The sequence below is a fragment of the Echiichthys vipera genome (genome assembly GCF_963691815.1).
Source record: "Echiichthys vipera genome assembly, chromosome: 4".
Lineage (NCBI taxonomy): Eukaryota > Metazoa > Chordata > Actinopteri > Perciformes > Trachinidae > Echiichthys > Echiichthys vipera.
Window position 1 is genome coordinate 22095882 of NC_139829.1, and position 16943 is coordinate 22112824.

Here is a 16943-nt window from a genome sequence, read left to right on the forward strand (position 1 = left end):
GATAGAAAACACATGAGAAGCTAAAAGGGCACTGAAATTAAAAATAATTTGTGGATCCGCCCCATGATTTGGATCTGCTCCAAAATTTAAAAGGTTCTTTCTGAACCGTGCGTCACCCTTCCACCAAGTTTCATGAAAATCAGGCCAGTAGTCTTTTCCGTAATGCTGATGACAAACAGACAAACAAAGAAACAAACTGAACCAAAAACATAACATTCTTGGCAAAATAATAGTACTCTTTCTGTAATTCTGCTTACAAACAGCCGGACAAACAGACAAACCTAACAGAAAACACAACCTCCTAGGAGAAGGTAATGAAATACACAGTTGGAAAGGTGAGTACGTATGTACGGTACATTAGATAAGAGATACCACAACGTATGTAACAGAGTTGTGTAACAGATTGTAAATTAGAATTAGTAATTGGTTTTCCCATTCTGTGCAATTGAAAGGAAAACCAAACAGCTGAGAGTGACACACAGTCTTTTTAAATTCTGCTACAGTCAGGATGCAAAGATCACTGCATAATTACATTTATTCTAGCCCACAGCGTCTCAGCAGCACATCTGTATCTAAGATGTGCTGTGTTAGTTGTTACAGATGCTTAAGTTTTAATGAGTCTTTAAGTCAAGCACGCACTTGACATATATGCAACAAATTATAGCTGAGCATTTTTAGTTTTAAATGTATAATACATATAAACAACATTTCCTAATGAACATGATTTGCAGTTATATACTGTGAAGCTACCATCTACTCAGCCAGTACATTTTTAACTGCATAAGGAGCGGCTTGATATTTCAGTATTTCATGAAATCAAAGATGAACATCGATTGTAAAAATAAGATACACCCCAGTGAAGAACAGCTAACATTGGCTAAATAGTCTAAGAGGATTTTACTGGATGGTTTGACATCATGTGTAATCTTAATGTAGTATATGCTGCACAGAGAAACTACCTGGATTTGTCTGGGACAATAAAACAAATGTCTGGTACAATTAAAACGCAGTAGTGTGGGCATTTTATTTATTTTTTGCTCTTCAAATGTATTTTCTAATGTAATGATGGTTTAGTATTACAGAGAAGAAAAGAGTATAAGTGATGCAGTATTTAATTTCATCGACGGACAATCGCATCCAGTTTATAATGGAAATGATGTGGGAGGTATTCCTCCTACTCTGTTGCCTGGTGTTTATTTATATACAATTTAAATTTATATACAAAAGGGATAAAAGTAATTAGAGTAAAAAAACAGAGAGAACATACGTCATGTGTTATACTTCTTTTTGTGAACAACAGTGACTCTTTTGATTTGTACTGTTAGCACAGCACTGTTAGCACAGTACAGGTCACAGCTGATTAAATAGCTGTGTTTAACAGCCTAGAAACCACAAGTGTTGGGAAAGCTGAAGAAACTTGGAAGTGTCCCAAAAATAATGAGGACATATCAAGCGCAAGGTTCAGCCAGAGGCAGTGCTCGCTCATGTCGGCTGAACTGTAGGTATCCATGTAAACCAGCCTTTGGGGAAAGCCTGGAGCAGCGGCTGCAATGCCTTCACCATTTAGGCAAAACACCTCAGCATTTCGATCCCAACGCTGACACACAGACAGCGGAGGCACACACATACACATAACAAAAGACAACGAACCTGGCAACGCTGAGAGCTATGAGAGGACATTCACGAAAGAAAGAGAGCCAATAGTCAGAAAGAATGGAACAATGAAAACAACCCTAGCAGGACTCATCCAGCTCCTAAAACAGTGGGGCTCTAGGCAACAGGGAGGCACGGAGACAGTGAGTAATGTCCGAGGACAGTCCAGGGGGATCGACCGGAGGCTGGGAATGAGCAAATAGTATATCTCAGTGTGTGTTTGTACTGACAGAGATGTGTTTATATAATCCACTATGGTAAATCACTCTTGCTTCAATAGGTCTTCCTTGTGTGTGACTCATTGCTTCCAGACTAAAGAGAGGATGGTGTAGGTGGATGTGTGGGCTTACTGCTGAAGCTAAGAGAACCTTCAGATTTTCCGATATTTGATGGATGAACTTCATTCGGGCCTTTTAACAAGTCTTAGAAAGAACAAACAGCTTCCAGTTTGAGAGATTGTAAACCAGTTAAAACCCATGGCTCAGAGTGTAGTTTAGCACCTAGGCTATGCAGAATGACCCATGTGTTGGATGTACAGTAATCAGTTGCATTTTAGCATTCTATGTCTAATCCTTGTAAGTCAGAGAAAATACATATATGTTCATATTAGTTACTTTCTTTCCTTAACAGTTAGGGGAAACAATTGTCAAGGAGATTCATCCGTCAGCAAGCTATATCAAACTTTAAAACATAAACATGGACATATACACTTTAGGCAGGAGCAATTGGTTAGAATTGGTGTATCCCATTCTATACTTTTTAGCCATAAATATGAAAATAAACTTGCAATATGCATGACCACTTTAAGGTTATGTTTTCAGGACAAAATATCAAATATAAAGTGATAGTTTTATGTTTTTAGGTGTGCAGTATTTTGAACAAGAGCCCCTTTGAAATGGCACAATGCATGGAACATTTTTTCTTTTTCCAACTCTAAGAAAAAAACAAGACTACAAGTCTACATCAGGGCTAACAACTCTGAAAGGTTGTACAACAATTGACATAGCTTCGAGCTATGAGCTCATGTCATTTATTTCCCAGGTATAATGTTTGATATGTTCACAATCTTTGTTAAGAGTATGCTAACATTTGCTACTTAGTATTAAACAAGTACAGCTCACAAATGTACATAGTCAGGGAATATGTACAGGATTTTGCACCAATCCATCTTGCAGATGTTTTAATATTTCACAACATATGTTGAAACCTGGATTTTGCTGTCATACATGTCTAAAACATACCCACAGATATATGAACAACAAAAAATGTACCTAATGAATAAACTAATGAAAATAATTTTCTTTGAGCAATCGGTCATCTAAATCAATTGCAGTCTAAAAGGTGTTAATTGAGGGTGATATCTCCTCACCAGATGTAAAGCATGTAGAGGGTGCAAATCAATACTAAAAGCAATACAATGCTGTTTGTGAATCCTGTCTTTCAATTTGTCAGGGGCCCTGTGGATTTACAAGTGCTATTCTGGCACATATCACCCAGATTCAATCCCTGAAGGTGAAATGGAATCTAATTTTCCTTTTTACGACCTGACATTAGGGCTGAGGTGCAATGTTGCATCACCACAGTATCATAATTGTCTAGCTGTTGTAGCGCTTGGGAAGCTCCTTTGTAAGGTATTCTGTGTGGATGTTCTGGTAAGACACTGTTGCAAAGGCTCAGTCCTTCTCACCTTGCGGCAATGAAGGGCCACTCTTAACGAGCTGCCTGCCAGTCGTCCGTCAGAGCAGCAGAGGCAGCCAGCCTCCAGGCCTTGGCCTGATGGCCCCTGAGCATACATCAGCCCTTCGACAGCAAACATCACTAACATTACCACTACCGTGATGTGACAGCTGAATCCATCTCCCACAAGCCCTACCTACAGCCTAAACAAATAAGAGCCACATTGAAATTACTGCCAGCTCACCAATACTAATGAGCATGTGGGGGAAAGGTGGATGAGGAAAATAATAATAAACAAAACAGACATCAGCCATAAACTGGAGATTCCACAGGTAACACTTTTTTATACAAATTATAAAAACAGAACTTCTGAAGAAGACACAGGTAGAGTGTAAAGAAAGTGTATAGTAATGATGAATTGGATGAATACGTTTAATAAACTTTTTTGATAAAGTTCTGACAGTACAAGGTGAGACATTTTATAGTTGAAGAATACACTTTTTACTACTCCCTGGTGAACAAATGATAGAATGGTGACAATGTTCTAACATATGTTTTAGACTTTCTGTACCTTTAAACACTATGACATACAAATGTCATATAGCTGCTGTGTAGTTTTATTATAATGGAGTCAGAATTATGTGTTAGAACTTGGAGTAGAACTTTAACAACATTAAATAGTGTGTTTACAACATGCCTGCGCATTTCAACACTCACACACTCACTCATTAGTAATGCAACACATTCTGACACATAATTTTTCTGTGTATACACAGTAGCAGTCGGAATGGTGATCATGACAAGTGATGGGAAGATTTGTCACTGCAAATAGAGCTTAAAGAAACACTTACACACATCAGCAATGAACATGGTCTAAGACTAATTTGCAGTAGACTGCCAGCGCTTTCCTGCTTACTACAGTGTAGTTAATACAAGGCTAAAACAAGAAATTATTATTATATTATTATTATATTATTATTAGGTAGCCTATTATTAGTGCTGTGTAAACCAGTTGCTGTCTGATACAAAACCATAAACACAAAACATTTTGACATCTCCTGTTTCCGCAGGAGAGAGAGAGAGAGAAGTTCGTCCAGAGGCTTCAAGATTCAAGATTTAAGATTAAAGATCCAAGAAAACTTTATTTATCCCCAAGGGACATTGCACAATGACAAATAAGAAAGAAAAGAGTGATTTAGAATAAATAGATAAATAAGTTATAAACCTAACATAATAAAAAAACAAAAGACAACAAATATGTACATGTTAAACAGTGGCCACTGTATTTTCACCTAATGAAGGATGCTTCATTTAGCTACAAGTGTGACTCCACACAAAGTTACAGTCATTTGTCAGGTGTAGGGGCCAGACTGGACCTCGGTTTTAACATTTTGGTGATTACTGATATTAGTTGGAGGAGCAATTACAATCTCACTACTTAGCCTAAAATATTAATCTTTGTACTGTTTTCTTTTATAAATTTTGTGATTATGATTACAAGATTACAAGCATTTTTTCTGTTGCTTGTAATAAAGTCTCTCGCTTCAGGCTGTGTTCTTGACATAAAGCAGCCTTGTCTGACACATATAATTAAGTCAGAAAGGCATGGTATGTTTGGGTATACTCCAGTGCATTGGATTTTAAGTGAAATAAAGAACAGGAGGGTTTGGGGTTGTTTACATCTATATTGGGTGGACACTGTACAACTTATTGCCCACTTCATCCTTGAGGTGTTTATATAAAAAGGGTTACAATTTATACACACATCTCTGGTGGATGTAAATACCATTACATTTAAGCTGAGAGTCAGCACTTTCACCTCAGGGCATTGTTTCATTTCAAATCTAATGTGTTGAAGTACATACCCAACATAAACCATCCTAATAATTACAGACCAAGCTGCAAATTTGGCTGGATGAATTAATGGTTGTATAATATGTTGTACAAATATTGCATTTTTATGAGACGATGGAAATGAGCAACAAATAATGGAGCTTAGAATATGTTCAATCAGCAAGACTAAATAATTCTCTTCGAGTTCTTCACTCATCCTCCTTCAGGCGGTGCCTCTTTACTCCTCTCTATTCTCAAATCCCCCTCCTGCCTTCTGCCATTCAGTTTATAAAAACAAATGAAGCAACTTCCAGAATTTTTCTCTTTCTGATAGTTTTGTTCCTGTAAATTCCTGAGTCTGTTGCCGAACAAATGTGCTGCACCTAAGATAGAGTAGAAGTGCAAGGGTGGCTCAAGGCGCCGGGTCCACTTATACATTAATCCTAATACAGTATATTCCTCGAGTGAGCAGACAAAATCCCCACAATAGCATAATAAACATGAGGCCATTTTAAGCTCTCTGCTGTCTTGTAAAAAGAAAGTGATAAGAGGAAAGCTCTCTTTCGTTCTACAGCCACTGGGCAAAAAAATAGAGTATAGAAATGAGGGCTTGCAAGCAGAAAGCGGCCATGGCTTTTATTATTATTATGCTTTAGGGTTTATTGTGTTTGCCTGAACATGCAGAGCAGTTCTTTCTAGTTACTTGGGTATATTTATATAGTGTATTAGAAATTTTGATTGACTTTTAGATGTTAATGAAATGTAATTAAATTCTACGGATGGGGAAAATCATACTATCCCTTAGTACAGGGGTGTCAAACCTCAATTCACAGTGGGCCAAATTTAAAAACTGGGATAAGGTTGCGGGCCAAACTCAATATTTACTAAAAAAAAAAAAAAGACTGCAAATGCATGTTTTCCCCCTTCTCCAGATATGTAATGTTGAACCTTTTCAGTGCAGGTCCTTGTACTTGCCGTGGTGTTTCTTGTTTTATATTGTTTTGTTACAGCCATGGTGACTCTGCAGACGAGACAAACAGGTCTTTACCTTCATAAACAGATAATCTGCCTCCCACCTGTGTTGAAAGCTCCTGTTTTCCATCTTTCTTTTGGCCATTTTTGGGGAGGGAGAGTTTAAGTTTGTCCAAAGAGACTGGTCGCATGGATGCTCATGTTTGTCAACAGAAAAGTAGCGGAGTATGTGCTATATACTCGTGGGCCAGCTCTCATAGATCTTGCAGGCCAAAAATAATTACACCGCGGGCCAGATCTGGCCCACGGGCCTGAGTTACACACCTCTGCCTTAGTATGATCAACCCACACTTCATTAGGATTTTCAAGTGATATGTATTTAAGAAACACTTCCTATATTAGAAAAAAAACTTTGACTTCTAAAAAATTCTTCTGTGACAGAGAATATGGACAAATCAAATGTCAACCTTTTTTTCTTTCTCTGTGGCTTGATTTCAGTGAAACATAATTCTGCAATCACAGTTCAACTAATGATGCACTGAACACCTTCAGTGTGTTTACTAACAGTAAGCGATACTTTCTAAATTCTATACCCTGAAATTTGTATTAACTCATAAGTTCTCATAAAAGGTTGGCACACTATCCACTGAATCATGATTAGATGTTCTTTGTGGGAAATACCAGCACACTGTCTTTGATTGATCCGTTTGCTTGGCTAATTCTTCCCACTGTGGATTACCTGCAGCATTGGGTGCACTGTTAGGAATGAATGGATAGTTGTAAAAGAGTTAAAAGACAAACATAAAACAGGAAACATGAGCACTTACTGTATTGACAGTTCCTCCCCATGTACTCCCCTGGGCATTCGCAGGAATAGTTGGCAACCAGATCTGTGCAAATGCCCCCGTTCTTGCATGGGTCCCTTTCGCATTCATTAATATCTGAAAGAGCAATGAAACAAGAAGAAGGTGCATTCATTAATTTAAAGGAGACATGTAGGCAATTAAAAGGACCTCATCCTCATTAGAATGCATTGGTATGGAGCATATATTGAATTTCCTCTGTGTTATTTGATTCTGTCTGCCTATAGAAGCTCACACAAAAGCACCGGCTTCTTGAAACTAATAAATGAAATAGTTCATTGGGAGACCATTCATGCTAGAAGATATAACCACATTTTGAAATGTTAATAACAACTAACTTTGTGTACTCTTTGTAGTTTAAATAATTATCATACCTTTCAGTGTATCGTTCTTGCTCAGTTCCCCAAAGTGATAAGCTTGGCAAATATTGCCAGTCTCTTTATTTAAGTATCATAGAAGAGCAGAACGGACTGTCAATATGCTAAATTATAATCTATTGTACAGTTATCTTCACTCTTTAATTGCTCTCTGGAACAGCTCTTCTCTGATTGATTCATCTAACCAATTGCAGAAAGTGACAGACCCACTACCCCACCCATCACACCCATTTGCACTGTGGTCTATTACATGTGGAGTGAAGGGGAATGTATCGGCGCGGGAAGTTGGGGAGTTAAAGGTGCTGCAGCCACCCCCACCCGCTTCGTCTGTAGTCCTATTTGTTTAACTGCAATGGAAATTCAAAATGTTTAAATCATCAACATACTGTGTTTTTACTTGATTTAATTGGGACATAAGCAGACATAAGTATTCTGTCATCCAATCCACACTCAGTCTTTCCAAATGCCTGTATATGAAGAGTCGTGAATGAGAATGTGTTGGTCTCAGACATGTGTCAACAGCAGCTCCTGTGAAGCCGAGTGGACTGCGTCTGGATAACCTGCCATCATCAGGTCGACTGACAGCATAAATTTACTGAACCAGAGTAGTTTTCATGTTGGCGCCATGGGAAGAGATCAACAGTGTTTTGTATTGATGTATTGGTGTATTGATTTCATTTCTGCGGCCACCACAGCGAGTGAGGGGAATCAGCCTATAGTGACACAGACACACACTCACAGACGGACCGGAAACCTTGATCAATCAATGAAGACACTATTAATAAGTTCAAAACAAATATGCATACGGATATTGGTATGATTTTAACAGCTGTATATGCAGATACTTCACTAAACGTGACAAAAATAGACTTGATGCATAAGACAAATGAGGGTGAAAATGATTTGCTCCATTTAATAAGATTGAAGTGTATCCATGCTCATCTCCTGTATGAAATGGCTGTATCCTCACTGTCCTGCATTTTATCAGCTATAATAACCTGGTTATGGGTCATATCTCTGGATCGCATCCATCCATACACTGCCTCATTCCCTCTTCTCTATACGATTGCATGCATTAGTTGTATGTTGCTGACTGTGAACTTGCTTGCTTGGGCTGCTTGGTGTTAGTTTTCTGTCTGCTTTAGTGCAAAACATTTTAAGATGAACATGAAATACTGTTAACTGTTAAATGAGAATGATCCTGGCTGTTCAAATGAATGCAGGAAACATGGATGTCATGCAGCATTTAGTATGATGTCACTCTATAGACCTACTTTCTCTCAGCACCCCAAGCTCTGACTGACTTCCAGCAGGGTAATGGGATTACAGTGAAAGTTCACAAGGGGCAGGGAGGGAGGGAAAAAAACTAAACTTTAAAGTCATTTCTAATGATTTACAAACCTCCCCATGGTTGCTATACTTTTAATCCTCTAACATGCCATGAGTCGTCTGTGACTCATAGGTACATTTTGGCTTCATGAATATCTAACTAGGCTTGAGATTTGGAAATCTTAGGAAAGTGAAACATGATTAAAATAAGTCTTGCATGGTACTTCAACTCCCAGAGATTGTATCTATATTATCTATAATAGTCACTTGGGCACAATTGTAATCTCAAAATACATCTTTTTTTCGGTGAATGTCCTATATGCTCCGGAGAAATACAGTCATGGTCTTCACACATAATGGTCACTGAGGGACTGTGACTGGAAGCAGTAGCATCTTTAATCTGCAGCAAAGCAGAATAAAAAAATAAAAGGTCGACATAAAAGAGAGGGAGAGAGGCACAGAGAAGGAGAGAGATAAGAGAAATGTTTTGTGATTCACCGAAAAATTCACGGGGGACTGGCGAGACAACTGTATTTGGGTGAAAATATATTTGAGAAAATCTAGCTATAAAACCATTCCCTGACGATAATGAGACGATAACAAAAGTTGTGCAGATTGAACTTGAAACACACATCTATTTAGTTTTTCTCATTTGTCTGGAATGCATAGGGAGATACTTTGTTTGTGTGTCTATCTGGATTCTGAATTCTTTATATAATCTTCTCTATATAATCTTGAAATCTGCTTTTATCTGACTGCTATAATTGTAAAGTGGTTAGTGTGTTTGTATATGCTTATGTGTCCTTGCATATTTCGAGAACTATTCATTTGATCTACTTAACACTACGGAGGTGTATTTGCTAGGGACCTGATGGCATGTTGTGTCAAATTTTCTTGCAACTTGGACACCCACCACATGGGATATTAATAAACTGTGGACCTTATAACCCTGGTTATGTCAAAGCAAGCTGCTTACTATGCCTTTTTTGAGATTAATAACTTTGCTAAGTGTATTTAGGACCCTGAGTCTGTAATTAAGTATTGATTGATTGATATTCACTGTGTATGTTTCTGACAGTGGATGTTAGATATACTAAGGTTACAACTGAGCTCTTTAACGATCACAAGCTGATATCCCACAGGAACAGCAGTGCCACAACTCAAATTGTGAACATTTGCCATACTTATACTAATAACATTACTCTGGCAAAATATCTCTGCTGGGTTGCTATTTAACACAACTACAATGAGTTGTTAAGCATTATGAAACGGTCTCAATTTAATACTGATGTCTCTATTTCAGACAGCAGCACAGGCAAACAAGGGTCAAGGCATTTTTCTTTCTGTTCTTATTTTTAGCATGTTGTAAAGCAAGCTTTGCATGTACTGGCCTAATGCTATTTGTTATTCAAGACAAGGCCTGCTGTTTATTTTTATAAGCGGCTACATTCTGCTTTAGGCATAGCTGATGACAGAGAAGGCCTTCTATTTGTTAATACTCTGCCATACGCTCATTTTTAGAGAAATACAGTAAGTGATAAATCAAATGTATATGTACTGCACACGAAATAAACTGAAAAATACTTATCCTCTGAGTGTGATGTGACTCAGTATATGTTTATTTTAGCACTTTATTCTTGGGAAATTGAAGAAAATAGTTTAACTAGCCAGGACGGTGTCTTGTGGCTATACAGAGCATGACAAAATAACCAATTTTCACAGTTGGCACTAAATACACTATTCGAAAGAGACTGCAGCAACACTCAAACCGCAGGGGCCACTCATCTTTAATTTTGATGGGATGTATAAATTACAACGGAGAGAAGTAAAACATATTTCCTTAATTATCTGACCTGTCAAGCTATGAAGGTTCAAATATATGACATTTATTGTGAGCAGTGTGTCTTATTTTTTGCATTTTGTAAAGATGGTTGGTGACTGCATGATTAAGTGTGTGGCTGCTTTAAGTGGCAGGTGGCTGCCATCACAGGAGGCTAATGTTAGCTGCTAACTGTCTGTTCTGCTACCGTAACCAACACCTGAGCTGTCGGCCACGATTGTGGAGTTGGTGCATGTGTGAGACCGAGCTTACTCCCATGACACATATGTTAATGACTTTTTCAGAAATTATTCAAACAAATACCCTAACTACTAACATGGCTTTGTTTGCATTTAACGTTCATAAAGTATGTGCCAGTTTAATGTGGGCATTATTATTTCTCAACATTCATATTCAAGATACTAATATTGTACAGGGCGGTCAAATGCAGTGATGTCAATTTAAGTCTCCTGCAGACTTCTATCAGTACCAACATAATTAATATATGATCTAAAGATTATCAACATCTCATGCAGACTCATCAGTTTAATCTAAATTCAGGTTATTGTTAATTGATTTGTAATCAGTTGTTTTTGTACTTTTCCATAGCTAATTCCAGTACCTGTCACGGTACAAATGTGATTCAGAATCATGCTTTCTTCATGTTTACCTGTGAGTTTTTCTCATGCTCCAGCCTCATCTACTGTGTTTTGATGAGCCAGTACAGGATAATCTGATATAATTACAAATCCCAAAACAGCTAGCAATGCTAATATAAGGAACTATCCTACTACTTACAACATACTATTAACATAAAGATTAACAAACAAGCACTTATCAGAAGGAAACATCTTGATTATTGGAGGTTACCGCAATCAAGGGGGTTTATGTTGTAACTAATTCCAGTTTGAGGGTCTGTACAAGACTGTTAAGAGCTGTTAACCTGATAAATGCCAACTAGAGCCAGCCTTATAGAAAACAACAATGGTCAATCCTCATTAAACAATTCAGCTTCTATGTTTTTAATGGCTCCTTTCCACTAACTGTTAGCGACTGTGACAACAACAATAAAATACAGTTATTAACCACAGAAAGAGCATGGTGAAATGAAACATCATTCATGCATTTCACAGCATAATCATTTGCAAAGGCGATATTTGGTTTTTACTAATTACCTTAGTGGAACACTCGAATGGAAATGCAATTTTACTGCCACTTGTGTGATAATGCATTCAATACATTAACTGAATGTAAATCAATCTGTGAATAAATGCAGTAGCATTAATGTGAAAACGTTAACATAAATGACACACGTTGCTGTTGTTTTAGCTAAGCAAGCTCTTAAGTAAGATATATGGGAAGTGAACAGTGTGCCATATATAGAGACAACTACCTCAAATGTCAAAGGAGTAAGAAACTGAGAGAAATAAAATATTAGAAACATGAATATACATCCATTCATCCATCCATTAGTCATACCCACTTATCCCTGATGAGTGCGGGTGAGGCACCCTGCCTTAGGTCACCAGGCAATCCCAGAGCAGAAATGTGAAACGCCAAAAAGATATATCCATAATCCAATGTTATTCACCACTGCAATATCGCCACTTAGATAAGTGATGCTGTTATTGCCCTTTAAGTTAATATCCTGCTTTGCTGCCACCAGTACTGTAGGTTCAAATACAAAGGTGAGCAAAATGGGCAAGCCACTCAAGTAGCCTGGAGCAAAACATACCACAGAGAGAGGAAAACACAGCTAGCCCACCTTACGACTTGTTTCCCTTTTATGAGAGGCCATCAACCCCTGGGAGATCGTGGCAGGAAAAGTGAGGCTTAAAAGTGGTGTATTGGCAGTAAATCAGGTGGGACAACAGAATATTACTTCAGGGAATGCAGTTAATTCACTCGATAAAAACTAGAGAAGAGAGGTGATGAGAAGCATGGAGAGGATTGGAGAGAAACCGAGGAGAGGGTGAACAAAATGCACAGAGAGAAAGATGTGCTAGCCCAGTGGTCAAGTAAATAAACTCTGTTTACACAACTTCTTTAATACAGTTTCAGGCATACATCCAAGGTGCTCACCTCACCAATAATGGTCTGAGTCTACCATTCTGCAATAAAATAGATCATAAAAGTCTTATGGTAAAACAGCATTTTGCAACTAATGTCTTCAGTTTAATGGGAATGGTGCTATCTTAGTTGTAACGATTTAACAAGCCTGTTTGAGTAAAGATTTCTACAGTGGTTGGAGACAATGAAACTAGAGGGTGTACAACTTAATGTAATACAACACACTGTCTCTTTAATAATACCACTTTAGTGAAGCTTATAATGTTCACTTTTTGTTGAAACTGTGCCAAGATGATGCTGATTCAACTGAGCCTGCATTTAGTGCCAATACACTTGATTATACTGTTTTGTCTATCCACTGCAAATAGTGGTGGACATAATGCAATTGTGTTACAATGCAGTGTCACTGTGGGGCTGGAATTTATTTAAGAAATAACAATTCCAGCTCCAATACAGAGTACAGTACAGAGTACACTATACCTTTTTTTTCTACCTCATTCGATAACCATCATGTCAATAGAAGCATCCTCACACACTGAATGGACAACTACGTTATATACACGATGCTCGACTTCACCACACCACAGGCCGTGCAAAACCATACATACTGTAATTTTTTTCTAGATCTGGACACAATTGATTGCAGGTATTTTTTGACTGGAGAAGTTTCAATACTATTTGGTACTGGGTTATTTCGGTACCTTAAAGGTATAATTAATTTCTTTATTAATGAATCGATTGTACTTCACTATGATTTTGTTATAAATGATAATTGATTGTTCTTGTGAGACATATAAAAATTAAGATGGATAAAAGGATTAATACACTAGAGTCTATGTTATCATCATTAAGATCATCATCCTTACCTCTTGCACACAGATACGGCCTTTGGAAACTCAGGCTATGAACTCCAGAATAAATTTGCTCAACCTCTGGTCAGACCCTCACAATGATCTTATCGGTCCACTGGAACGTCTCACTCCCTGACTTTGCTCCTCTCTCTCAAAAGTGTCTCAGTCGGACAATAATGATTGCAATGAGTAGTGCTATGTGTCAGGAGCTAGCACTGGTTGTGAGTGCTAAATTGGCTATGGTGTGTCCAGAGCAGGAACAGACCTGCATTGGGATGAGGGACACCTGCGTCCTCTCTACTGGGCCGCACTAACATCTGCGGCACCTGCACCTGCTACAGCCACACAAATCCACAGCCCAATGAATCGGCTTTCCAGCTCATTCAACAGTAATGCTATTGTGTCAAATCTTGCACAATGAAGGCCATAAATGTGCCATAAAGATGAGGCGAAAAATGATGAAATTCCACCAAGTGTATTAAACCTTTGATGCTTTTCTGACTGTGAATGATTCAGCAGTAATAGGTGAGAAGAAGGTTGGATGTTAGAGAACTGACACCGACCAAAGTTAGAAAACAGATCATTTCTGCAGTCAGAGAGACACATACATACAATATATTTTACCTGTGAGCAACTCAACCTCAATACAGCTAGCTCTGTCAGTTGGTTGGTCCACAAAAAGTTCCCCACTCTTTGGCGACCATAGTTTGGCACTAGGAGGCGGAAATTTGTGATTGAAGGTTGAGTGTGTGAATGTGTGAATGCATGCTTGTACTCTATTTGGCAGCTATTGTAAAATTTGCGCTTGTTTCAATACTATTTTTAAAAGGAAGAAAACAATAGCTATTCTTCATCTGGTTGTTTTCCCAGTAAAGGACTAAGGAATCTGACGGAGCGTGTGTCGGAGCGTGTGTGTAATTTCTGCTGGACTTAAATGTACATGCAGTAGCATCAGTACGTTTAAACTGGCCCTAAACAACACCATAAATCAGTTAGCATTTCTCTCACAGTTGTAATGCCCCCAGACTTAATTTGCGGATTGAAAAGTAATGTCACAGCGGCATTGCCCCTACATCTCACCCACTTTCTTCATGAAATTACAGTCAGATGTTGGGTCAATCTGAGTAAATACTTATATTTATCTCTGCCAAGACACTGTAATCCACACAATTCGAGGTTAGTCAAGACTTTGCTTTCATGTGAAGACGTCTCTAATCGAGGTACATCACTCCATCTGGACTCATACACAGTTTCCCCTGGGGAAGCTCTATCCTATCTGTTTTTATGTCACAGAGCCAGTGAACCCACATGTTTGGTAAGCAAGCTGGCCCTCTTGACCTCTCTATCTAGGCAAGGAATAGTGCTTTGACCTATATGGTCAACGATCGACAGGGATAAAGTGGACATCCGGTTGTTTATGCTTGCCACATAATTAACCCCTGACCTTGAACACTCGTACATCCTTGGAAGTAATCATCCTATTTTTTATAGGGTTTCCCCTGGGACAGGCTGCTGCCGATACCCTGTGATTCATGGTGGTATACTGCAGATGTTGGATTTGATACTGAAAAGAGATTACAAACTGTGGACACATGGAACGAATTTATCAGGAGAAAAAAATTTTTTTTACATTTCTTGAGTGCTAGTCTAGACTAGGACAAATGTGTATCACCAGCTTAATAATGGAGGTGACCAAGCACTTTTATTAGGGAAGCTGTGAGAAAAAAATGTGTGAGCATTTCCCGTCTGACGATAAAGAAAATTTGGAAAAATTTATATCAGCTCCACCAAGTACATAATATACATCACTAGTTTAAGTACCTACTGTACACTCAACAGCACATTCTGTTCATCTAAGGGAACAGAACAAATGTGATTAAATGTTTTACGAGACATGTTATACACATGACACTGTACTGTATGAACTCCATTCATCCATCTTCAACCGCTTGTCACTATAGGGGTTGCAGGGTGGCTGGAACCAATCCCAGCTGACATCGGGCGCAAGGCGGGGTACACCCTGGACAGCACACCAGTCTATCACAGGGAACATAGAGACAAACAGAGACAGACAACCATGCACACTCACATTCACATCTACGTGCAATTTAGAGTCACCAATTAACCTAACACGTGCATGTCTTTGGATCGTGGGAGGAAGTCGGAGAACCCGGAGAAAAAGAACATGCAAACTACACACAGAAGGGCCCCAGCCAGGATTCGAACCAAAAACCCTCTTGAACCCTCAAAAAACTAGATATATGCAATATTTATCTATCTGCATTTCATCACGTCTTATCTAATCTCTTCTGTTGTGTGTGCTTCTGACACATGTTTTTCATGACCGAATGCTCACACATGATTTAGCATATACTATAGATTCAATTGACATGCATACACACATACTGTAACACGCATTTTGAATAGCCTATGTAAATTCCACCATAAACAGTTCTATAATGCTAGAGTACTTCAAGAAGTGCCGACTCTTCCTCAGAGCTGCATCTTTGGATATGGCCTTGTATGTTGTGTTTAACAGGTCCTGGTGCAGTGAAATGTGTCAAGTCCACTCGACACAAGGCCAAGACAAGACCTGTCTCTCAAAGTTGAGTCAGAGATAGAAGATGGAACATGGAAGAGCCTGTCTCCACTGTCAATCTATGCTGTCAATCTATCCTTGCCTTACCCATACCACTGAAGTGACTATCATCACATGAGACAAGATCCCTATCCGGGGTCTGAGGAAGTCCCACAACCAGTTTAAAAAGAGATTTTTAAAAATGTCTTTTTAACATCAATAGCTTTATTAATAATTTTCAATTTGCCTCCATTAACAGGGAAAAAATAATCTGGGAACGACAACAATGAAACAACATAATAGGCTATAGATCAAAAAAGGAGAACATTTTCTGTTTTTCAAAAAGGGGTTGTCTAAAGAGAGATTTAATATCAACCAGTGTAGCCTCGGACTGTGTTTTCAGAGCAGTATATCTCAGCCTTGGTCATACGTGTCCAAGCTCAGAGTATTGATTTTATTGATCTAGTACACAGATATTTCAAAAAAGCCCATCTCATATGCAGGTTAGTTTTCACAGTGGTGCATGCTGTATGTTTCAAGGGATATAATGATGCATGCAGCTGTGAATTCAGGATTAAGAATAATGTTGAAGACATGCTTTTTGAAGTGGGATTAACCCACTGAGAAGTTATTCACAGCACCACTCCAGAAGCCCTTGAAAAGGTATTTTAGGATGCATTGCAGAGGGGTTTGAGTATCTAAGTGGCAAAACACTCTTCATTTTGAAGGCATGCAGACCGAGGGGCTCTGCCGAAGCTGGGGTGCAGAATGTGAAGAGCCCACAGCTCGGAGGCAGAATGACACTTGGAGGAAAGACTTGCATGTCATTTTAAGATTACGGATGGAGCCTTCACAGCAGGTGTATGAGGTGAATACTGATCTACCTTGGGAAAGCATAGTGTGGTCCACAAACTATTTAAC

At 38.6% G+C, this 16943-nt stretch overlaps 1 protein-coding gene across 3 annotated transcripts in view; it reads right to left on the reverse strand.

The window, feature by feature from the left end:
* The window catches only part of edil3a (EGF-like repeats and discoidin I-like domains 3a), a 111228-nt gene that overhangs the window by 40524 nt on the left and 53761 nt on the right, over positions 1-16943 (reverse strand). For all 3 annotated transcript variants that reach the window (XM_083912856.1, XM_083912855.1, XM_083912854.1), the window contains one exon: positions 6963-7076. In XM_083912856.1, coding sequence (XP_083768982.1) covers positions 6963-7076 — 114 coding nt within the window. The remainder of the gene's footprint in view (positions 1-6962; positions 7077-16943) is intronic.